Genomic DNA, 24,379 nt, shown 5'->3' with positions numbered 1-24,379 from the left:
TGAAAAAAGAATAAAAATTTGTAGACAATTGCCGTGCAATTATGTGCAATTGTTAAGGTAATGGAGGTGGTGGGGACAACAAATTTCCACTTTTGTGACTTTGTGCTGAATTTTAAATTTGAGAGAATTATCCTCGAAGAGAAAATTAAATGAAAAAAAAGAGAAAAAAATTAAGAAAATGTAAAAATTGAGATCAAATCGTAAATTTTCAAAGATCACAAAACAATTTTTCTCATCATTTATTATAGTGAAGTGAGTCGGGTCGGTTCCTTAATTTAAATTGTGTGAAATAAATTTTAATTTTTTTTATTTTTTTTTTATTTTTTATTTTTTTTTGCAAACAAATTTCAATTTTGGAAAAAAAAAATTAATTTTAAAAATTAAAAAATTTCAATTTTAAAAATTGAAAAAATTTAAATTTTAAAAATTAAAAAAAAATATTTGATTTAAAAATACAAAAATTTTAATATTAATATAAAATAGTAAAAAAAATTAAAGATTTAAATTTAAACTTAAAAAGTTTCCATTTATTTAAAAATTTAAAAATAAATAAAAAGAATCTAAAAAATCTAAAATTTTTAAAATCCAAACCTTTATTTTTCCCAAATTCCAATAAATTATTCCAATTTTTCCATCTCAAAAAATTTATTAAAATTTTGCAAAATAAAAAAAGAATTAAATTTATTTTTGTCATGCAATTTTTATCTCGTCTCGAATAAAAATAGAAAATAAAATCATCATAAAGTAAACAGAAGTCAGCGTCACTCGAGTGTGCCAAATGTGTAAATTTGTGAAATAATTTCAATTTTTTAAATTGCAAAAAGAAGAAATTTTAAACAAAAAAAAAAAAAGTAATGTCGAAAGTTGAAAAGTTGTTGATTGTAGTTGGATTGGTGATTTGTGCATTTGGATTATCTTGTGGACAAATAGATGCTAACAGTGAGTAAGCCTTTGATTTTTTAATGATTTGGTCAAGTTCAAGTTCAAGTTGTAAATGTCTTTAAAATTGAATTTTTAAAATTTAATTGTTTAAAATAAAGGTTTTTTTTTGAATTTTTCAAATTTTTGAATTTTTAATTTTTTTTTTAAATTTTAAATTTTTAAATTTTTAAATTTTTAAATTTTTAAATTTTTAAATTTTTAAATTTTTAAATTTTTAAATTTTTAAATTTTTAAATTTTTAAATTTTTAAATTTTTTTAAATTGTTTTAAACTTTTTCAATTTTTTTTTTTAAATTTTTAAATTTTTCAAATTTTTAAATTTTTCAAAATTTTTAAATTTTTCAAAATTTTTCAATTTTTTAAATTTTTTCAAATTTGTTTTTAATTTTCAAATTTTTTTTTTATTTTTCAATTTTTTTTTTAATTTTCAAACTTTTTTTTTAAATTGCAAATTTTTTTTTAAATTTTCAAAAATAATCAATTTCAAATTTTGTTGAAGCCAACGATGCCTACAATGACTACAATGACTACGATAGAGAAGATCCAACAAAAGCACAACCAGTCCAAGAAGAGGAAGCAGTTACTAAACTTTACTATACAGTAGGACAGACACCGTCAATAGAGGAACAAATTTCTTGTCATTTTCAAAATAAATCCTATCGAGAAGGTGAAGAATTTCGATTGGGTCCAAACAATTGTTCAATTTGTATGTGCATTGACACTGAAATCAAATGTGATGATGATGAATGCATGGCGGACGTTCCGGAAGTGCCTGAAGTTGTGGAACCTGAACCTGAAAATGGGAATTTTAGTGATATTGTGAGTAAAATTTGCAATTTTTAAAATTGAAAATTCGTTAAAAATAATTCAAAAAAATTGACAAAATTTGCAATTTTTTTCAAAAAAATCCGTTAAAAAAATTCAAAAAAATTGTTAAATTTTGAATTTTTTTCAAAAAAAACCGTTAAAAAATTGAAAAAAAATCAAATTTTATTCCAAAATATCCACAGATCCCCAAAGAGAAGCTTAAACTGCCCGAAATCAACACAACCATAGCCAGTCTCATACCAGAAGCTCATCCAGAAACTCCAAATTCCGAAGGTGAGTTCATTAACATTACACAAAAGTCAAATAAATGTAAACATTTAAATTTATAAAAAATCGAGCTCAACCTTCACATGTTCAGCATATAGTTCAACCTGTATCTATAAATATTTTCTCCAAAATCGCCGGATTATTGTACAAATAAATTGCGCAATAAATTCCCACACAGATGAACTGATCAATTGCGTCTCAATTCTTAGCTGTAGATGGCGACACGGAACCAAGTTTGACATAAAGCTTTAAAGTTCTGACTGAAAATTCTCGAGCATAAATTTGAATCGCGTCATTCGATTCGGTCTAGTCAAGCGTTTCGGGTGGATAAAAGTTGAGTTTTTTTGGAATCAATTGTTGTGAATTTTTGGAAGATTTGTGACCAAAATTTGGTGAAATTTGAATATTCTTGAATAGAACCGGACTAATTCCATACCTGAGTACCAGAAGCTAAGTGACGGATTCTGGATTAATTACCCGACATGGTTAACCAATCCAAAATCCGGCACTAGACGTGCGTGACTCTGGTATTGATTGAGTACGGATTTGAACCAAAATTCGACATCAAGTCAGAGTCAAGACAGTCTGGAGCCTGATATTTAGTCGAACAATCCATTTGTGGCCTTTAAAGCTGCTTAATTTTTAGACTTCACAAGTTTCCTTAGGGGTCAAACAACCCTTAACTCATCTGGATATAGTCATTCCGTGATGCAACCATGATTTGCACCATTGCCTTGGTCTAGCAATGGACGGAAAACTTACCAAAATTATCTATTCGGCTTAAACGATCCAAAATCCAGAGCTAGGATGGCATCGGACGACTCTGGATGATCAAACTAAGTTCAACTACCATGTTAGAGTCATGCCTTATTCAAGTTTTTCAATCAATCATTCAATTTGTCCCATTCAACCTGCATCAAAAGTTCATCAAACTTTCGTCCAAAATTCCAAAATAACAAATTTATTGCTGTTCCGATCAGAAGATTCTTATTTGACAAATATATCACAGTCAAATTAGTGTCAATTTAACAAACATTTTGAATCAATCTAATATCAATTGTGAAACAAAAACAAAAAATTTGGCACGCAAAAATTTATAACTGAAATGCGTGCTGAACATTAAAGTTTGACAATGATTCATGCATAATTTGAGGATATTTTGAGTATTTTGTGTTTTGTTACTTGATGCTGAATATGATTTTGTTTTGACTGGACTCAAATTTGTTTTGGATTTTGGTGATTTTAATAAGTTTGTATCTACTTTCAAACACCAGTAGCAATCTATCGGCATTATATCTCTAAAAGGCAATGTTCATGATCTTTAGAGCTTTGTAACTTATTTGAGTGCAGCGACCATAATTTAAGGCGACGCCTCAAACATAAAGTGTTGATATGGAGAATCGCCTAATCTTTCAGATTTATAGCTCCGCCTCATTTTAAAGCGTTGCTTCATTTTTAAAGCATCGCTTCATTTTTAAAGCGTCACCTCATTTTTAAAGCGTCACCTCATTTTTAAAGCGTCAACTCATTTTTTAAGCATCGCTTTTTGAGGCATAGATTCATTTTGAGGCATCGCTTCATTTTAAGGCATCGCTTCATTTTTAGGCAACACTTCATTTTAAAGTGACGCTCCATTTTAAAGCTTTGCTTCATTTTAAGGTGACGCTTCATTCTAAAGCATCGCTTTGTTTTGATGCATCGCTTCATTTTGAGGCAACACTTCATTTTGAGGTAACGCTTCATTCTAAAGCATCGCTTCAACGCTTCATTCTAAAGCATCGCTTCATTTTAAGGTTATTATTTTGAGGCAACACTTCATTTTAAGGTGACGCTTCATTTTGAGGAATCACTTCATTTTAAGGTGACGCTTCATTCTAAAGCGTCACCTCATTTTTAAAGCGTCAACTCATTTTTAAAGCATCGCTTCATTTTTAAAGCATCGCTTCATTTTGAGGCATAGATTCATTTTGAGGCATTGCTTCATTCTAAAGCATCGCTTCATTTTTAGGCAACACTTCATTTTAAGGTGACGCTTCATTTTTAGGCAACACTTCATTTTAAGGTGACGCTTCATTTTAAAGCATCGCTTTATTTTAAATTTTCACGACTCGCTTCGCTCCGTTCAGGCTCCATTTGTGAGCTTTAAAGCTTTGCTTCATTTAAATTCGAGCTCGGATCACAATTTCGCTTCGTCCGACTGTTCATAGAAAGGGGTTGTCGGATCTCGCTTCATCCGACTTTAATCACTAGTTGTGGGAAAATTTTCAGCTATGCTTTAAATTAAAGCGTTGCCTCATTTTTGAAGTGTTGACTTGAAGCATCGCCTCAAAGTTAAATTTGCTAATTCCTGAAAAGACTGTCTAATCAAAGTCAATTCCACACTTAAATCAATCTTATTTAAAATAACTTAAACAGGCTAAAATGTCAAATTTCTCATCAATTTTGATCATAACAATCATTGCATTTACAAATTCATCCAATTGTTCGATATTTGGTGAGTCAAATTTCAATTTTCATCAATTCCTGCAGTACATAAAGCAATCCACAAAATAAATTTTCAGACAATGAAATCGTCTATGACTTTGCAACTTACGTGGATTACGATGATAACGGCTCACTCACATATGTCGAAGTTCCAAAGCAATTTACATGCATTTATGAAGGCAAATCACTTCGTGAAGATGAAGAATTCAAGTCAGGACCTGATGGATGTCTACATTGTGTCTGTAGAAATAATGAAGTAAATTGTCAGAATATCAATTGTCCATATCCAATTGCTGCTGTTGCTTCAGAGATAAGAAAAGCTGAACAAAAAGTGTTCATTAATGCATCGGCGTTGAGTGCCTTGATTCAATTGGCTGAAGATGAAATTGAGAAGCTTAAAGGAGTTGAGAGTTTTGAGGAACTGTTGAAGGGTTTGGATAGCTGTGAGTATTGAATTTTGCTGGGGAATTGAGGAACACAGGGGTATTAGGTGGGAAGATTTTCACACCTTCACTCGCTTCGGTTCAGGGCAAAATTTAGTGATTGCTCAACCAAGTCCGAACTTCGTTCGAACTGCTTCGCTCGGATCACAGGCGTTAGGATGATTGAGGGTTTATAGCAGGGTAGGCAGGACTCCAATGTAAAGACTGAAAATACAATTCACTCGCTTCGCTCCGTTCAGGTCGCAAAAATTTGTGAGCTTCGCTCAACCAAGTCGAACTGACGTTCGAATTATAAGAGCTCGGAGGGGTAGGTTTAGGGGTCAAACCTTCCCCTCCCCCACACCTCATATCCTTTTATTTGGACAAAATTCTTTGATTTGCTCGAGGTTTTCGAGACATTTTTTGCTGTTTCGTTGGAACCAATCCAAAATTCCATAAGCAACCTTTGACAATTTTTTGTATTTTTTCGCAATAAAATGATCAAAAAATCAACAAAATCTCTAAACAATCGAACCTTATATTCATTCAACAATCACATAATTTGCATAACAATCAAGCAACAGAAAATTGAGAGTGAGTAAAGCTCAAAATTATTGAGAGAGCGTCAAGCATAAAGCTTCATAAAAAGCACGTCTAATATTCTCCAGCACACAATCATTTTTTTTTTCATTCCTTCTCATTCATCTCGTTGATGTCGGGCGTTTCGGTCGGTTGGTTTAAAAATTGATTTATGTGATTAAGTTTGTTGTGGTGAATCGGATTTTGTGCCTTGTTGTGTAAATTTTGGGAGTTTTTGGTGGAAAAGTTGATGAAAATTTTGAGAATTTTTAGGAGTTTTGTGAATTTTTGTCAGTTTTGAAGTTAAATTTGTCATTTTTTGAGGCAAATTTGGATTTTTTCTTTGAAAAATTTTGTGATTTTTTTTTGAAATTTTGGTCATTTTAATGAAAATTTTGACTTTTTTTGTAATTTTTGACAGTTTTTTGAAAATTTTTTGTCAATTTTGAGACAAATTATGAAATTTTAGTGGATATTTTAACAATTTTTCATGCAGATTTTGTCAAATTCTAATCAAAATTTGTTCAAATTCTTTGAAAATTTTGAATTTTTGCTTAAATTTCGACAATTTTCAATAATTTTTGTTGAAAACTTTGAGTAAATTTTGACAATTTTATTGAAAATTTTGCAACAAAAATTTAAAAAATCATAAAAAAAATTCAAATTTCTAATCTCAAAATCTTCTTAAAACTCAACAAAAAATCAAAAAAATTATTGCAAAATTTCTAAAACAAAATAATAAAAATTCATTTCTTCAACATAAAAATTCACCAAAAAAGAAATCCTATCAAGTAACATATGTTTCAAAATTCAAAATAACATCATAAAAAAAACTAAAAATTTTGTCACATAAAACTTATCCTCGATTTTAAAGCTAATCAATCATTTCGTGCGAAAAAAACCAAAGACAAAACTACAAAAAAAAAAAAATATTCGAAAAGATCAAACGAAACTGAAATTTCAAGAAACAAAAAAAAAAAAAATAAAAAGAATCTGACCTTGTTCTATGAGCTGAGAATTCAAGTGACTTGTGGCTGCGTGCTTGACAACTTTTAAAGAATTTTTTACTAAGAAAGTAAACAATTATCGATGTCATAAAATATTTTTTTATAGCTCTTTTATGTGAAAAGATTGTGGTTTTGGCTTTTATGTGCGATTTCTAAGTCAACCCCGATAGTTGGTGAAGTTTTTGAAAAAATTAGGCAAAAAAAAAAATGAAGAAGATTGAGCAAGTTTTGGTCGGTTTAACATCAATTCTATGGATATGTAGTGCTAGTATTATGTGTGAGTATGGGATTCATGTTTGTTGAATGACAATTTTGAGGGATAGGAATTGTTCACTATTTAATGGACCCCCTCCCCCCAACCCCCTCTCCTCGGGTTCTTGGGTTCTTAACTCTTCCTTCTTAACATAATTTGTTCACAAAATTACAAATATTAATGAAAATCGAGCCAAAAATCAGATCTAGATCAGTTTACTTCCCACCCACGTTTGTGTTTTATAATAAGCGACCAACCCAAATGCAAGCGCAGAGGCTCACACGGAGGCCCATGGCTGCGTTTAAAGAACGTCTGTAGACAGCTTAATCTCTCGATAACTTCTGCCAGTTCAAGATATTGACTAACTCAAAATTACAAAACAATTAAAGAAAAAAAAATCCCAAAAATATCTTCATTACTCCATTCATTCATTAACTATGATCTCATGCTTAAATAAAAAACTAAAAAAAAATAATTTCATTCATTCACTGGTGTTTAATCTGCAAGAATCATAAACAATATTGACATTAAAATATTGCCATTAATATTTAACGAACCAGAACCCGACTAGAATTCCTTTAGACTTGTGATTTATTAATTTCCTGTAAGTTCATTTAATGACATTTTTATAGCTGCTAATTTTTGAAAGTTATGGATTTGAGTCATTTGTTTGGGATTGTAGGTTAGGGTGTGTTTGATCTATTACTGCTTGTTGTGAACCCCCAACCCTCCTGCCCCACTTAGAAATTTGTGATTTTGACAATTTTAGAGCATTTTATTGATTTTTTATACAAAAAATTGAAGAAATTTGAGGAAATCTGAGTTGACCCTGATTTAGATCCTTCGAACACTCCGATGCACCCATTTACCCTTGACCCCATCCCAAGAAATCTCTGAAACAGCTTTAAACTATCACAATATCCCGTTTGTTGAACTATCTTAATTACCTCAATAGATAAGCCCATAACTAGCAAAAAAGAGAATCTTAAATTAATCAGTAAAGCAAATACAAGTGAAGCTTAAAAGAAATTAATTACTTTGTTTACAACTTCACACTCCGTACAGTCTACAAACAATAAGATGCAATAAGAAAAGAAATAATAATAATTTGATAAGGATTTGGAGTGTATGATCATGTGTGGGATTAATCATTAAGTGCAATGCATTGTCACGCAAGAATTGGATGCTGAATTGTGTTGATTATTAGGTGATTCTAGTTGCTTGCTTGGCAAAGGCATGAAGAGGGTCTATTGCCAATTTGGATTTAGAGCTGGATCTGAATTAGTTCCCTTTGATTCATTGTACATCGTAAGGAGTTGATGAAACGATTGACCTGTTGGCCTGACTTAAACGGTTCAGTTCAGGCTGGTTACTCTTTTGGAATCAAAGACGTACATCCCTTTAGTAAAGGAGACGTATCCATGTAGAATGAGGTGGAGGAAGGGTTGAGGGTTGGCATGCCACCCTCCACCTCTCCCTAACTTGATAAATCCCTCCTGTCCATGATGATTGAAGTCATAAAGTGTAATGAGAATTTGGAAAGCCAGAGTAATATTTCAGAATATCCGGCTCTAGGCCAGCATAACTCAGTCTTCAAAGTTAAATTCGAAGAATCCCGGTCTCAAGCCAGAGTCAAGTCAGCCTTGAGTTGGATTTTTGACAAATTCTACACCGTTTGCCTTCTGGAAATGCGAATATTTGGCGAATTTGCAAAAATTAAGACGTTCAAATTTACTTTTTCAATTAAAATTTTAAATTCTTTTATTGAGGATGTTAGGTCAAGTAGTAAAGACAATAACAATTAGTCCCTCAATCCTCAGTATTATTTTTATAGTTTTGACATTTTTAACACTAATTTATCAACTCTATTAATAGTTTATATTGCCAAAATTTATGCGAAAAACTGCGCAAAAATTTAAAAATTCACATCACATAAATTCAGACTCTATTTCCATAAATTTTGAGCAACAAGTAGCTTAACATGTGCGTCAATGTACAGCGTAACATTCTCTGTTGTTTCAGGTGGCTTTTATGAATACAAAAAAATAATAAAAAACGTTTAATTATTGTACAATATGCGTGCCTACCCGCAGTTACAATGATCGTAATGAAATTTGATATGGGCATAAAGCATAAAAGTACTGAAATGAAATGAAGCGAGATGCTAAATTGGCCGTTAAACTAGCTAATTTGTTAGACATTAATGTTTATTGTTGAACATTATGTTGGAACTAGAAACTATCAATTAATCATCAAGAATTGCTTTATGTAAATTAGCTGTTGATTGATGTAAGCTTTTCTGACTCATTTTTTGCGATTGAATTTGCGATTATTTGTTTGAATAATTTATGCAGCTTGTCGGTAATATCAATGGATTGACGAGTGTTTGACAAGTAATATTGCTGTTAATGAATGGAAAACAAGTCATGAAATGAGTAATGCTGATTGTTAGCTATTGGCATTTACATTATTTCTTACTTATTTCCTTGGTTAGGGGTGCACAGGGAACGATTGCCATGTTTAGTGAATGTCTGAAGACAGATCTATCTAACAGGGGTTTCCAATGCAGGGGTACATTGAGGAAGAAGGAGGAGGAGGGATATTGAAGAGTTTAACCTTATTTTTGGACAAAAATTCTTTAATTTTCTAGCATTTTTAGGGACAAAAATCCATAAAATCCCTTCTAAAGTGTCACCTAACCGCCAATGTTTGTGGTTACCAGGGGTAAAATAGCTAATTTTACATAATTAGTAAGCATCCCCAAAAAATCGGTCCCCAAAAATAACTAAAAGTCATCATCTTTTAATATCAAATTTTAAGTATCAATAAAAGTTTACATGCCGCTGATAATTAATATCATTTGATGGCATTTAAATAGTTCTTTTTTTTATTAATATATTACTTTAACATTTTCCGCATCTAGTCTGCCTTAAAAGTCACAGATTTTATTTTTATCTATGATAATAATTTTATTTTAGTCCATAAAAAAATAGTTTTAGTAGCAATTAAAAACCTGTGAAACTTTAATGATTATAAATTATGTTTTGTTGCATAATTAAGGAGATTTGAGGAAGTTAGGGAACGATTAAGGCAGTCGTGGACAATCTTATTTAAAAATATACTGTTACCCACCACTGCCTTTGTTCTATAATGGATTTAAGGGGTCTTAAGCTATGTTTATAGCGGTAACGTTCTCATAAGCATGAAATTTTGTATCGACGTAAATTTATCGACATGAAAATCTCAAAAATTCGTATTTTAAACCAATAAATTCAAGTTTATCCACATCAACCATTCAATCCTGAGAACTCCTTGAATTCTGACAACCCCTGATGACCCCTGACGATCCCTGATGATCCATGACGATCCCTTAAGGATCTTTGATGATCCCTGATGACCCCTCTCCCTCACTATGCTCCCAATCCCTCTCCCTAACTCAAATTACACCCAAAAGTATCACGTAAATCCCAAACATTCCACCATCCAACCTTCAAACTTCTGAAAAATTGTAATAAAAAACTTTTCAGAATTTCATATTTAAATAAACAAAAAAAAAAACCTTTTTTTTAAAAATAAATCTCACTTCAATTAAAAACAAACAGACTTCCAGTACATAAAAAAAAGAATATTCAGGTCAAAGTCTTATCACGTAAAGTGTCTTGAACAACATATACGGGTCCAATAATTGTCTAAACATTAATTCAGTCACATCGCATCGTACGCTGAATGAGAAAAAAGTGAAGAATGAGATGCGATAAGGTACGAAAAGTAAGAAATATTTGCACAATGAAGCAATAAAGTATATAAAATATAAAATAAGCGAGGAGAAACAAACCAGATGAGAGAATTTCTTTTTAAGAGCATCGACAACAGAAGCTGTGCAAATAGCGGAAAAAAGTTGAATGAACTAAATTTTATTGAGCAGCGCTAGTTTGGAATTTGAAACGATTTTTTTTTTGGAACTGGAATTTTATTGGCGTAGAAAATTTGATGCTAATTTTTTGTGTTTATGGATCATTATTGGGATTGGTGATTGATGGCAAGGGTTGAGTGATTTTGAGGTGAATTTTAGACATTTTTGACAAATTTATTAGGGTTGAGCAAAGGATGTCAAGAAACAATGAATAGATGAGTTCCGCCTGATAGGGGCACCCAATAAAGGAAAGTTTAGCAGAGCTTTCTTCATTTTGAGGGACAATTCAAGGCTAGTAACCTCTCTGCAGTAGCCTCTATCCAACCTAATATACGAGAAAAAGCTCAACGTTAGTAAGCATCTAACTTGTAGCATATGCAAACAATAGTATGTAAATAGTAAATCTAGGGATATGCTAATTTCATTTAGTCAATCCGCTCTGTAGTGTCACAGCCTATCCGACAGAGCCCTAGTCGCAATTTCCATCGCTTGTCATTCAAATCATTAACAATAAATTATTAAAAATATTTATATTGATATTTTGAAGCTCATCATCCCATATTAGCAAATTTAAACAATAGAATTCGCACAAAACGGTAATAAATTGTTGAATGACTTTTTTTTTGTCCGTCCAAAATTGAAATTCTATAGCAGAGGTGGGCAACCTGTGTGCTGTGGTACACTAGAATGTCTCGGTACACCATGAACCATATGCCGTGTGCTGCTTTGATCAGAAATTGCCATCAAGGTGTGCTCCTAAAAAAAGAAAAGGTTACCCACCACTGGATGGATTCTATCCAATGAATTTGAATTTTTTTGACGATCGAAAAAAAATTCGAAATAAAATAAAAAATGCAAAAAATGTTGATGAGACTATTGACATGTGGCAATGAAAGCATGTGTGTTGGGTGTGATTTAATAGAAAAAAAATAGATGAATATTGAAATTTCGTATTAGACGTGATATGATGATATTATTGACAATTGTACATTGAATTTAGAGGTTTAGTTGGATGGAGATGAAATGTAATATTTAATTTAATTGTTTTAGACTTGAAATGTGTTTTTTTGTGCTGGAGATAATGTGGAATATTAGTTAGAATTAGCAGATAATTTTGTAATATTACTGTTTTAATACATTTAGAATTTAAAATGTATTAAAATTTCAATTTTTTCAAAAATTTTAAATTTTTTTTTTTTAAATTTTTTCAATTTTTTCAATTTTTTAATTTTTTCAATTTTTTCAATTTTTTCAATTTTTTCAATTTTTTGAATTTTTTTTTTTCAATTTTTTCAATTTTTTCAATTTTTTCAATTTTTTCAATTTTTTTTTTTTTCAATTTTTTCAATTTTTTCAATTTTTTATCATAGAAATTCATTTAAAAACCTATATTTAATAGTAAAAATTCATTAGATCTGTGATCTTGTAACCTTGTCAAATAAAGTGATCAAGCCAATAAAATAAAGAATGAAATTCAGACAGCTGAGCTGAATCGTTTTCATGTCAAATATTGATCAAATTAAAAACATCTTATTCGATATAAAAATGCCAATAATTTTGTTCAAATTGTTTTTTAATTTAATGTTTTTTAAATGAATAAAAATTTAAATTTAATTGACAATTATTGAATTGTTAATAAAATGAGAAGCTGCACGAGTTGTTGCATATTTTATAGCTGACTAAACATATCGTAAAGGTTCAATTAGCAATCTGAAATGCAATAAAATGTGAAATTGATAGTTAAATTTATTATTGAATTGTTTGACATTTTCTAAAAAATTGCGGTCAACTAAAAAAATTATTTTTTTGATTTATTATTTTAAAATATGTTTTTTTGTTGATGATTTACGAGACAGGCAATGACCGCTTAAGTGTCAAAAAAAAGTGTGAGATTTTAAAGCCTAATTAAATACAGATTTCAATTTTTTTTTGATTAGAAATTGTGTGGGAAAATATTTTTTAACATTTTTTTCGATTAAAAATACAAAATAAAGAATTTATTTAATGTTCAGCTGTAGTTTTTTGAGTGAATTATTTAGAGATTAATTGAATTTATTGCGACAACTTGAAGACTTTTTCCATAAAGAAACGATATAAATTTTTATAATTCCTTAAAATTTATTCAAGAAATTAAATTTTAAAATTTAAAAAATTGAAAAATTGAAAAAATTTGAAAAAAAAAATTGAAAAATTGAAAAAATTTGAAAATTTAAAAAATTGAAAAATTGAAAAAATTTGAAAATTTTAAATTTCAAAATTTTTAAAAATTAAAATTTCATCCAAAAAACAAACAATCATCAAATTAATTCACAATCATTCACTTAAGACTCAAAAAAAAATATGATAATTTGTAATTTAATGTCAGTGACTGAAAACATTTTTAGCACGGCAATAATTGTAAAAATCGTATTTTTACGACCAAAAAGATAAAAGTAAATAAAAATAAAATTCTTACCCATGAGGCACATAGTCGAGATCTGGAATCATGGAAGTGTCTACAAGATTTAGGGCTGAGGGTTTAGGCAGAGCTTGAAGTCAACTCGACTTAATATAAAATTCCAGTCGATTTTGAGTTCTAGATTTATAGGTGCTGTTAAAGTACTTTCAATCGATTTAGTACTTTCAGCATAAATTGTGCAGCCTATTGATCCACAACCCAGTCTCTCAGCTCACAATGTACCGCAATACCCAAATTTGCAACTAACACAACTTCCGATGCCTCAATGTCTTAATTTAAAGTCCCCAAATGATTCAAATTGCAATCTCACATAATATATCTTATTCTAAGCTTGACATTTGTGGTAATTGCGATATAATGTCAAGTTTATAACTAGACACACAGCCGACTAATCGCAACCAGCTTCATACGAAGTCGTTGTGGTTATTTTTATTTTTATTATCATGATGAGTTAAATTTTGTTGACTTTATTGTGCGAGGAATAGAATTAATTGTTTATGTGCAATTAAAATAACCAGTCTGATGTGACTTTTAGTAAGCCCGAGTAGTGCATGATAGTCATTGGTGCATGATTTTGTCACTATTTTGATGGTAATGGTTCGAATTGTCAGCAATTTGGAAGCCAAACAGTCTTCAAAGCAGAGTTGGTTGGACTTGACTGGAGTCGGACTTTTCAGACCATTTGGAGTCAGGAGGACACTGAAAGTTGGACACCAAATGGGCACTAGAAGTCCAACTCCAATGGAATCCTGCCAACTCTGCTTTGTGAAGCAATAAACATCAAAAATTCATTCACAATCTACTCCACAAAAATTCAGTCATTAACTTAATCCTCACCCAATTCAAAAATTGTGTTTTTCATCATCAAATTTTCTAAAACGACCTTGATTTTTAAATTCTTCATTTTTATTTTTCATTGCCATGAGAAAATAAACTTTATTTTTTGCGATCATTTTGCCTTCTTCTTTTATGCATTTTTGCGCCATCATGTTCAGTGTCGTTTTTTGTTGTGATTTAATCTCAATTTTGAATTTTCTTCCGACAATTTTAATCTTCGATAAAAAGAAAAATTTGTCTTGTTTTAATTATGTTTATTGGTATGACGGTAGATTTAGTTGATTCTTATTAAATTCTGTTGACTCATAAGTCGGTCTATTGACTCATAGGTCGGTCTATTGGCTCATAAGTCGTGTCCATTGACTCACAAGGTGGTCTATTGGCTCACAAGTTGGTCTATTGGCTCACAAGTCAGTCTGTAGACTCACAACTATTGTCTATTGGCTCATAAGTCGGTTTATTGGCTCACAAGTTGGTCTATTGGCTCACAAGTCGGTCCATTGACTTAAAATATTGTCGATTTACTCACAATTTAGTCAGTTAGCTCACAATAAAGACCGTTGGCTTACCCAGTCTGTAATATCCACATAGTAACTTACACCAAACTCAGTCCCTTGTATTTCAAAATATTTCAAATTTCCTGCAGAAAAGAAGACACAAAAAAAATTAATATTTGATATTTCAATATAGATACAGCATGCTGACATAAATACACGCGAAATATTATACACAGGACGTTAAAAAAAATCAACAATCGATGGATGGAGAATAAATCTTTTTTTAAAAAGTATTACGTCAGTGCTACTTTTCCTTCTGTTGATTTATTAAATCATCTTTTGATTTATTTTTGGCATAAATTTTTTACAATTTTCTTCCATTTTTTTGTGTGCGAATTTTGCTTTTTTTTTCCTTCCCAAATGCTCTAATTAATAATAAAATATTGATTGTTGTTGTTGCTTTTTGGGATATATAAATATAATTGTTATCTTACGCGTTGATGCAGCCTTTACAACTTTCGAGAGATTTGATCTTTAAAAATGCCAGAAAAATGCTTTTATTTTCCCATTAAATCACTTTGTTCTTTTCACGTTAAAGGCATTTGGACTTGAAGGGGGTACTTAAGATTTATGATGATCTGTACATTTATCACGAGATTAGTGCTTGGTGATTAAGTTATTTTGTGTGATTGTGGTATCATGTGGGTGACCAAAGGAGGTAGGGGAGGTAGTTATAGTCATTGTTGTCAATGTTTAGGTTTAGGCAGAGCTTGAAGTCGACTTAAGCTGACTCTAGGCTCTGGGTTTAGGTAATGACAAGATAGTGATCAGCCAGGGTGTAAGGGAGAGGGCTAGAAAAATGAATTTCTCCAAAAAGACGAGTTCTAGACATGCCTACACGTAGGTATTGCCTAGACTGAGTCAAAAGCTACCATACTACAGCTAGACATGAGACCTATCTCCCCAACAGGCAAAAAGACATCGAAATGGTCTTTCTATACCAAAAAGCATGCTCTTTGCTTGCTAGGGTCAGACAACTTTAGCACCAAGTCAGCATAAGTCAAGATTTTGGATCGATTAACCAACTTATGCCATTCAAGATTACTTATGACTCAACAGGGTGGCAACCGACATCTAACAAGCACTTCATCATATTTTGATACTTCATTGACGCTTCATCACGTAAATATTTGCATTTATCATCAAGATTAGCAGATAATGTATGATAATTTTCATCCAAACTAGCCAATTCGATGCAAAAAAACCCAAAAAAAAAATATTTTCAAGCATCTGCAGATTAAATAATAAATATTCACAAAAAATACACAGCCTGACTTATGTAAGACTGAAGAAGAATTCTTCAAAATAAACAGCACAACGTTACGCAAACAATTCAACAATTCTCAGTCAACCACGCGATAATTGCAGCCATTCACATCGTAGACACTCAACTATTCATACACATAAATGAGTGCGTAGTGACACCATGACAAATTAACGAAATCATTGTATACGCAAATTGTATGAGGAACTTGATTTATTGTCGGAATTCTTCGACATCTCTTTTTTCATAAAAAATATTAGGCACATTTACAGCTTCTTTTTGTTTTTGTTTTGAGAGACGAGGAGACACGTGCGTGTGTAATTTTACCGCCAATTGTTGATGAATTGGAAGTGATGCTTAAGGTGAAAAGAAAGGGAAATTCTAGGGAGGGCCCCTTGCTGGTCAACTTCATGTCTATGAGCTATATGAGCCAACAATCCAACTAGTGAGCCAATGGTATGAACTGTGAGTAAAAAGACCATGTGTGAAGTGGGAAACTACATATTTGGGGAGGAGGAGAGAGGAGTGTGGTCAAACTGCCTGTGATTGCTCTCATGTCTGGTTTATATTCTCATATATGACAAAGACCATAGCCAGTACGGTTTAAAATGCATATTATTATGAGCTCCTGTATCAACATGTTGATGACTAAATGTCAAAACAACTCAGAGCTGACTTGGTAATAACATTCAGGAGTGATACTTGACTGAAGTCAGAATTCACCAAATTTAAGTTCATGTCGAATGCCTTACTTACTTCGCTAGCCGTACATATCAATTGTGATCCATTTTCGCTCATAGTTGGCATCTGAACCTGATTTTATCGCTGCCTGCCCTTTCCCAATTTCCAATATCAAATGCTACAATGTCTCTTTCAACAGTCTCATTCCAAGAATTCTTTGGCCGTTCCTTAGTCGACTTGTCATGACGCCATGTACCTTCCGGGTTTGTACACGTCTAGACAATATTTTGCTAATTTTGACAGTTAAAAATGAGATTTTAACTCAATGTTGCGTTTGGGACAGTTTATTTATTACGTAACGTCTCTTAGAAATGAGGGGAAGGGGCAGGAGTTGGGTTATAGCTTTAACGATGACTTTATTACAGATATTGAGCAGATGTAGATTTATTGCGTTACATAACAATTGAACGTTCCCTTTTGCAACACAATTCAAAGCCAATTCTCATCCATTTTACCATAATCCAGCATTATACATCTCAACAATATATCACAAATTGAAAAAAGTCACTCGGATCACGACTCTGATGACATTTGCGACTAAGTTTGATATTCGCACAAAAAAACAGTTAATGATATATGCCAATATTTGTATAAATAACTGGATTAAGTCTTTGATAGAATTTACATTCTAATTTGACATTTATAGAACGTGTCTTCGCACCTGATTATGCCGACAGTCAATCCGCATAAATCCGCTATTCCTCCCAAAATGGTCCACAATCGGAATTTAATTAAATTTTTGTGTTTACATCTGATAAAAATAATTCAATTCAATTCCATTGACATGCTAATAAAGTTCTGTGGATGCATATAAAGAAAATTGACACAAAAAGAGAAATAAAAATGTTTGGCAGAGATGAAATAAAAAATTAAATTTATGTTAATGCAAAACAGCACACAACAAAAAATTTATTTTCGCTTTGAAAGTCATAAAATTCTCATTTATTGATGCTCAAAAAAAATAAAAAAAAAATTTGAATTCGCTAGTCACAAGTTGAAACTAGGAAATTAAAAATTTGAAGAGATAAAAGCATTGAAAATGAAGAAATTTAAGAGAGATCAAGTTTGGGAACTGAACTATTGTGAAGGTTTTGAGCGCATTTTTTAAAAAAATTAATTTAGATTAACGTTCAGCCTTAGAGTGACGTTTAGCTTAAGCCTGATGCTAAGCTTGAGACTGATGCTCAGCTTGAGATTTACATTTAGCTTGAGACTGTAGCTTAGCTTGAGACTGTAATTCAGTTTGAGACTGATATTCAACTTGATATTGGCGCTGAGCTTGAAATTGACGCCGAGCTTGAGATTGACACTCAGCTTGAGATTGACGCTCAGTTTGTGAATCTTGCTCAGCTTGAAACTCTTGCTAAGCTTGAGATTGACACTCAGCTTGAAATGGACGCTCAGGTTGAGATTGAAGCTCAGCTTGAGATGTCCGCTCAGCCTGAGATTGACCCTCAAGCTTGTACTTACGATCAGCTTAAGATTAAAACTGTCGCTCATCTTGACAAACCGATTCAATTTCAACTCAAACTCTTCAAAATTAGCTACATAAACAAGCTCATATATCAATAAATTAAAATGTCAACGGTCTCATTTGCTTCCAAAAGACCGATGCTTTGGGGTCGACTTCCTATGACGTAGCACTTTCAAATAGCTTGTCATATAACAACAATCATGACAATTTTAATGAAATGCATGACAATCGATGAATGAGGGATTAACAGTTGTTCCTTAATGTTATCTATCAGATGATCAGTTCCTTATTGTTACCTAACATGTGATCAATCCCCAAACCATTCAATGTTCAAATTCTTCAAATTTTTATTTCTGTCTATTTTTAGCACACAGTAAATATGACACAACGGATCTATTGATTAACTGTTGTAATATCGGCACATATATGCCAAATTGTAGTGATACAGGCATCGATAGTGTTATGGTTAATCCACCAGCTGGTTTATGTCGATCAACAATTAAGCACTGCTGTATGCTTAACAATAAAGAATATTTTGATTCATCATATTTTAAATGTGATCCACAAGAAGAAGAGCTGTTGACATGCTGTGCGGTCTGTAAAATTGGAAATAAAATCAGTGATGTGCCGGCTAATTTTAAATCATTAATGACACATTGTTGTGAGGCACCGCAACCGTTGATACAACATAAACGTGAAAAGCACTCCTGTAGCTTAGGCTATACGTGGAACGACGCGACATCAGCATGTGAAGATGTAGATGAATGTAAAATTAAGAATAATGGATGTTGTGAGTCACAAGATTGTGAGAATACTGATGGCGGGTACCGATGCATACCAAGGCAGGTCTGTAAAGTTGGATATGAGCTGGATGAGGACCTGATGGAATGTCGTGATTATCGATATACAGTCGTTAATGAAACTGAGGAAGTTGAACCAATTCCAATTTTGTCAGTGACTGAAGCTGAGCGTGAAGATCCATACGTTAATGAGCCAATTAAAGTCAATTTGGATTTGGAATGTGAACTTGGTTACCGTTATGACTCAGCAACTGAAAGTTGTCTTGATATTGATGAATGTCTTGAAAGTCCATGTCAGCATAACTGCAAGAATCTTGATGGAAACTTCCAGTGCTTCTGCAGACGAGGCTATAAACCAAATGGAACACTTTGTGAGGATATCGATGAATGTCAGAAGAATCCATGTTCGCATGATTGTGTCAATGTTATGGGATCATTTAGATGTCGTTGTCCAGCTGGAATGGTACTTGGATTTGATAGGAAGAAGTGTATTGGTGAGTAGCTTGGCACTCAGCTTGAGTGATGCTCAGCTTGATTGATGTCCTGATTGACTGAAGCACAGCTTGACTGACGCTCAGCTTGACTGACGCTCAGATTGACTAACGCTAAGCTTGACAGATTCTCAGCTTGATTGACGCTCAGCTTGACTGACGCTCAGCTTGAGTGATGCTCAACTGGACTGACGCTCAGCTTGAGTGACGCTCAGCTGGACTGACGCTCAGCTTGAGTGACGCTCAGCCGGACTGACGCTCAACTTAATTAAATTTCATAATTCAATTTATTTTGTAATTTCAGAAAAAGTATTGAACGCAACCTGTCCAGTACAGTACAAAACTCATAAAACTGTCGATGACAAAGCCTTCCTGTAAGTTCAAAAAGTACCAAAATCTGTTCCTTAATAATTAAATCAAACTTCTTATCTCATTTTAGAAAATGTGTTCGCACGCCATGCGAAGGAGACATTAGCAAATGTAAGGCAATGCCAAAATACTTGACATATAAGAACTTGATACTTCCGAGAAATTTTAAAGTATCTCCACAAGGATATCAAATCTTTAACATTAAAACCAAATCAATTAAAGTCAAAGTTGAACACAAGACGAAAGTGAATGTTGAGTATAAAGGAACGAGAGTCAGGCCGGCAAGTGTTAAGGACTTTAGGTAAATTTTGGAAATTTAATTTAATTAATTTAAGTTTTTTAAATAATTTTTTTTAATTTTAGCATCAAACAAGAGCCAAATCGAATTCTTGTATCGCTGATGCGACCCCTCAGTGGACCCCAAATCTTTACCCTTAATATTAATTTAATTAAAGATGAAACTAAAATAATGGAATCAATTGAGATTAAAATCACTGTTGAATAAAATTAAATAAAATAAAAAAATGTTAAATAATTATTGAAAATTTTTAAAATTGTGTACTAATAAAAAAAAATATTCTAAAAATTTAATTTGAATTTTTTGAATTTTTTATTTAATTTTAAATTTTTTTATTTGATTTCAGAGAAGTTTTCAGGTTTAAAATTAAATAGAAACTTAAATTTAAGGATATTATAAATTTGTAATTATGAAAATGAATTTTTTTTAAAAAATTAAATTTTAAAATTTTAAAATATTTGATTTTGAAAAATTGAAATTAAAAAAATTTAAAAATTTAAAAAATTTGAAAAATTAAAAAAAAAAAAATTTAAAAAATTTAAAAAAATTGAAAAATTTAAAAAATTTAAATAAATTTTAAAAATTTGAAAAATTTAAAAAAATTTGAAAAATTTAAAAATTTAAAAAATTTAAAAAATTTGAAAAATTTAAAAAATTTGAAAAATTTAAAAAATTAAAATATATTTTAAAATTAAAATCTTAAATTCTATTTTCTGAGTGTATTTCAGACTTAAAAATCATTTAAATTCAATTCAGCGTCAATTTAGTGCCAAAAATGCAAGAATTGCTCAACAATTTAAGTCAACTTCACCATACAATTCCATAAATTTCTTCGAATTATCTTCCAAACGATTGAATTTATTATCAACACAGGAATTGCCGATCAATTCAATAATGTTGGCAGATTTCAAATTCTTAATGAATTTATTGGCAATTTTCTGCAATTTATTTTCACTGCCATAAAATTCCTTGATTGAATTTGCAGCAGGCAATAAATTTTCACCAAATGACGTGAGGAAATTTCGATTTAAATTCAAAAATCTTAAATTGCTCAAATCTGCAAAGAGATTTTCGGGAATTTTTGTGATTTTATTGGCTGACAAGTCGATGTGTTGGAGTTCCAGTGCATCTGCAAATGAAAAATTGTCAATTTTATCCAAATTATTGCCAGTGATTCTGATCCAGTTGAGGTTTTTAACAGTTGACAGCTTTTGCAGGTTCGACGACACAATTTCCAGCTTTGAGAGCTTCGGGAAGAAGTTCTGAAGATTTTGTGGAATAAATTGCAGGTTCTGGTTGGTGGACGAGAACTTTGTGACGTCCTTGATGGTCTTTTGTGCTGCATGCTGTCCTGAGATTCTGGCAATCTTCGTATTTTCGCTGCTAATGTCAAAATCTACAGCAATGCAGACATAATCTGAGAATTGAAAAAATTGAAAAAGTTTAAGAAATTGAAAAAATTGAAAAAATTGAAAAAATTGAAAAAATTTAAAAAATTTAAAAAATTGAAAAAATTGAAAAAAATTGAAAAAATTGAAAAAATTTAAAGAATTGAAAAAATTTAAAGAATTGAAAAAATTTAAAGAATTGAAAAAATTGAAAAAATTGAAAAAATTGAAAAAATTTAAAAAATTGAAAAAATTTAAAAAATTGAAAAAATTTAAAAAATTGAAAAAATTTAAATAATTGAAAAAATTGAAAAAAATCAAAAAAAAGCCACTAAGACTTACCATCGCCATCAACCTTAAATTCACACTTCAGGTCAACCTCGACTGTGCAATTCTCAACAAAATGCTCAACCATCGATTCCATTGTCTCATCAGGATACTTCATATCCACACAAATATTTCCAGTCAAGTCCAAAATCATCAAGTTCCTCTGCTGTAAATTCGATCCAATTTGCTTCAATCGATTCTCACTGACTCTTAGTTCCTCTAAATTTCCAAGATTCTCAAATGTTTTCCAATTCAAAATTACAATTTGATTCTGTTCCAGGTTGAGTTCCTTGATATTATGCATAGCTGATATCGCATCTGGAATCTCAGTGAGCTTATTGCCTGACAAGTCCAAAAGTTCACAATTCTTCAAGTCACTAAACGCATTTTGATGGATCACTTGGATCCTATTTCCAGTCAGTGACAAGCTGACTAAGTCACCAAGTTTTTCCAACGACTTTTCACCAATTTTCGTGATTCTTGTGGAACTGATTGTCAAGTTTTGAAGATTTTTGAAGAAAATTCCCAACTTTTCAGGCATAAAATGAACATTTTTACCACGAATTTCCAGTTCCATGACTTGAGCCGGATCAATTTGACTTCCATTGACAATTCTTACAGTTCTTGGTTCCATATTCTCATGCTGTATGATGACGTCATTGGCAACACATGTTGAGTCATAAAAGTCATCACATTCGATGTCAAATTTCTTGACAATTTCCGTCAATTTTTCATATCTTGCCTCACATGGATCAGATGTTGTTGTTGTTGTAGCAATTGCTGTCGTTGCTGGAATTTGTGTTGTGACATGGACTTGACTGTCGGCTTTGCAGGTTGCCAATTCGAGTGATTTTTGGTCTAGAACTGATTCAAGCTTCTCATAAGCAACTTCGAGGTCAAAAAGTGACTTCATGTCCACAGTTGATGAGCAATTTTTGTGGATTTGTGCCTTTAAAGTGTCAATTTGTGTTCGATTCTTGGCTGTCATGTTGATGCAAATGTTTGTCTGAAAATGGACTTCCTTCAGGTCATTCAATCCATCAAAAATATCCTCAGCAATGCTCGTGACTTTATTGAAGAAAATTGAAAAAATTTGCAATTTTTGGTTGTGTTTAAGCAGCTCAAATCCCAAAGTGACCAACTGATTGCTGTGGAACGACAAGCTCTTTAGTTCCGTAAATGGCTTCAAGTCATTCCGTCTGATAACCTTAAGTTTTGACTTCTGTATAGCAATTCCTTCAAGTTTCGGGAAAAATTTCTCAATTCCACTTGGAAAATATTCGCAAGTCTGTTCAAAAATCAGGAAGGCATTGACTCGATTATTTGTGTTGGCACCGACATGCTGACCTTCGACATTTGTTATCAGAACCTTTGATTGGAAATTGACTGACTTGGCACGACACATGTAAGCATCTTTAACGGCAAAGTCCCATCCATCGGAGATAAAGTTGCATTGTAGGGTGACGGAACTGGATACTGTGATGGTGTGGAGGATGAGGAGGAAGATGGTGAGGGTGATGAGGTTGGGTCTGTATGGATATATATAAAAAAAATTTAAATATTTTGAAAAATTGACTAAAAATTCAAATTTAAAGACAAAACTTACCGTCGCATTTTCAGTTCCTTTATTCCAAAATTCCTTTAAATTTCACTTCTATTTCCCTTAATTCAGCAAAAATTCCAACTTTTTCAAAGTCAATTCACAATTAATCAGCTCAATTTCACAGACAACTTAATTCTCGATCTAATCAGCACAAATAGCCGGCAATGAATGAAATGAGAAAGCCGGGAGCATCAAACAATTCATCATACGCGAGAGAAGCAACTCAGAAAGAGACAGAAAAGAGTCATGAATCATGTAAAGAAAATGAGAATGAAATTTGAAACACACTCAGAAATTTGTTGAGACTGTACTGACTGGGGAGATAAGGAAAGAATGCATGGTCAATTAGTTTTAATTATGTGTCGAATAATTTTTGAGATTATTTTGGTGTTTTCTGTCAATTTGGAATTTGATGATCAGATGTGTCGGGTTTCGGGAAGGAATTTTGAGTGCTGGATAGGATTTGGTTGCTTAATGATGTCAATCTTGGGTCTAGCTATAGTTAAGGGAGCCTAAGTACTTGAAAATGACAGAAAAACGCATATTTCAAGCATCTCAAGTGACACATCATGACTTTGACGTTGAAAATGCAATCATCATGACTTCTTGGCAATGTCAGTTCGATTGTAAGTTTTGTGACGCTCATTTGACATCAGGACATCAAGATAAACTTGCATTTACTAACAATATTGTCGTAATTTTGTGTCGTTCAGCCAAATTATCTGAAAAAATTGCCAAAACGTCGTTAAGTAACACAAATAAATAGAATTTGATTCCTTAGGCATAAACATTCAAATATTTCATTTCTTATGAAACAGATGTGACTCAGATGAATGATGTATTGTACATGATATGTGATTTTAAGGTTTATTTTCAATAGTTTGTCGTTTGAATTCAGATATGTTGGTTCCTGAAAAATAAGAAACTGAAATTCCAAAGCGACATGAATGAGAATAGCTTCTAGGGTTCATGATCGTATTTTACAGGATGAGGTCCAATGTTGTAGTCAATCCGGCCTGGAACCTGGCCAATTGTGACCATTTGAACCTTTTTTGAGGTAGCTTTAACATAAAATCC

At 31.8% G+C, this 24,379-nt stretch overlaps 2 protein-coding genes across 4 annotated transcripts; one reads left to right on the top strand and one right to left on the bottom strand.

Moving 5' to 3' along the window:
* The first annotated feature begins 262 nt into the window (after nt 1-262).
* On the top strand, nt 263-20,277 carry LOC139095539 (fibulin-1-like). 3 transcript variants are annotated; one of them, XM_070646927.1, is made up of 8 exons: nt 263-282; nt 726-939; nt 1,442-1,761; nt 1,953-2,043; nt 18,394-19,320; nt 19,622-19,691; nt 19,757-19,987; nt 20,050-20,277. In XM_070646927.1, exons 2-8 carry the CDS (start codon nt 855-857, stop codon nt 20,189-20,191), a joined length of 1,866 nt encoding a protein of 621 aa, XP_070503028.1. In that variant the 5' UTR covers nt 263-282; nt 726-854; the 3' UTR covers nt 20,192-20,277. The 3 variants fall into 3 exon arrangements, with proteins under 3 accessions (XP_070503028.1, XP_070503035.1, XP_070503044.1); XM_070646934.1 differs by lacking the exon at nt 263-282 and having other exon boundaries at nt 712-939; XM_070646943.1 differs by lacking the exons at nt 263-282; nt 726-939; nt 1,442-1,761; nt 1,953-2,043 and adding exons at nt 4,440-4,531; nt 4,599-4,964.
* A 424-nt stretch (nt 20,278-20,701) lies between these two features.
* On the bottom strand, nt 20,702-23,463 carry LOC139095785 (leucine-rich repeat-containing protein 15-like). The gene is made up of 3 exons (XM_070647256.1): nt 23,306-23,463; nt 21,715-23,228; nt 20,702-21,401 (listed from the first exon to the last, which is right to left on the bottom strand). The coding sequence occupies exons 1-3, from the start codon at nt 23,311-23,313 to the stop codon at nt 20,773-20,775; spliced, it is 2,151 nt and encodes a 716-aa protein (XP_070503357.1). The 5' UTR covers nt 23,314-23,463; the 3' UTR covers nt 20,702-20,772.
* Between the last annotated feature and the right edge of the window lie 916 nt (nt 23,464-24,379).

The sequence above is a fragment of the Chironomus tepperi genome, unplaced genomic scaffold, assembly GCF_022539635.2.
Source record: "Chironomus tepperi strain 1889 unplaced genomic scaffold, CSIRO-AGI_Ctep_v1 contig_34, whole genome shotgun sequence".
NCBI classification, from domain to species: Eukaryota; Metazoa; Arthropoda; class Insecta; order Diptera; family Chironomidae; genus Chironomus; species Chironomus tepperi.
This window is presented reverse-complemented; position numbering and strand designations above follow the sequence as displayed.

Coding starts and splice junctions, on each gene's coding strand:
- LOC139095539 (XM_070646927.1), top strand. CDS start 855: ATGTCGAAAGTTGAAAAGTTGTTGATTGTAGTTGGATTGGTGATTTGT. Junction 1,762..1,952: donor ATGGGAATTTTAGTGATATT/GTGAGTAAAATT, acceptor AAATATCCACAG/ATCCCCAAAGAGAAGCTTAA. Junction 19,988..20,049: donor GCAAGTGTTAAGGACTTTAG/GTAAATTTTGGA, acceptor TTTTAATTTTAG/CATCAAACAAGAGCCAAATC.
- LOC139095785 (XM_070647256.1), bottom strand. Junction 21,402..21,714: donor ATTTAAGGTTGATGGCGATG/GTAAGTCTTAGT, acceptor TTCAATTCTCAG/ATTATGTCTGCATTGCTGTA.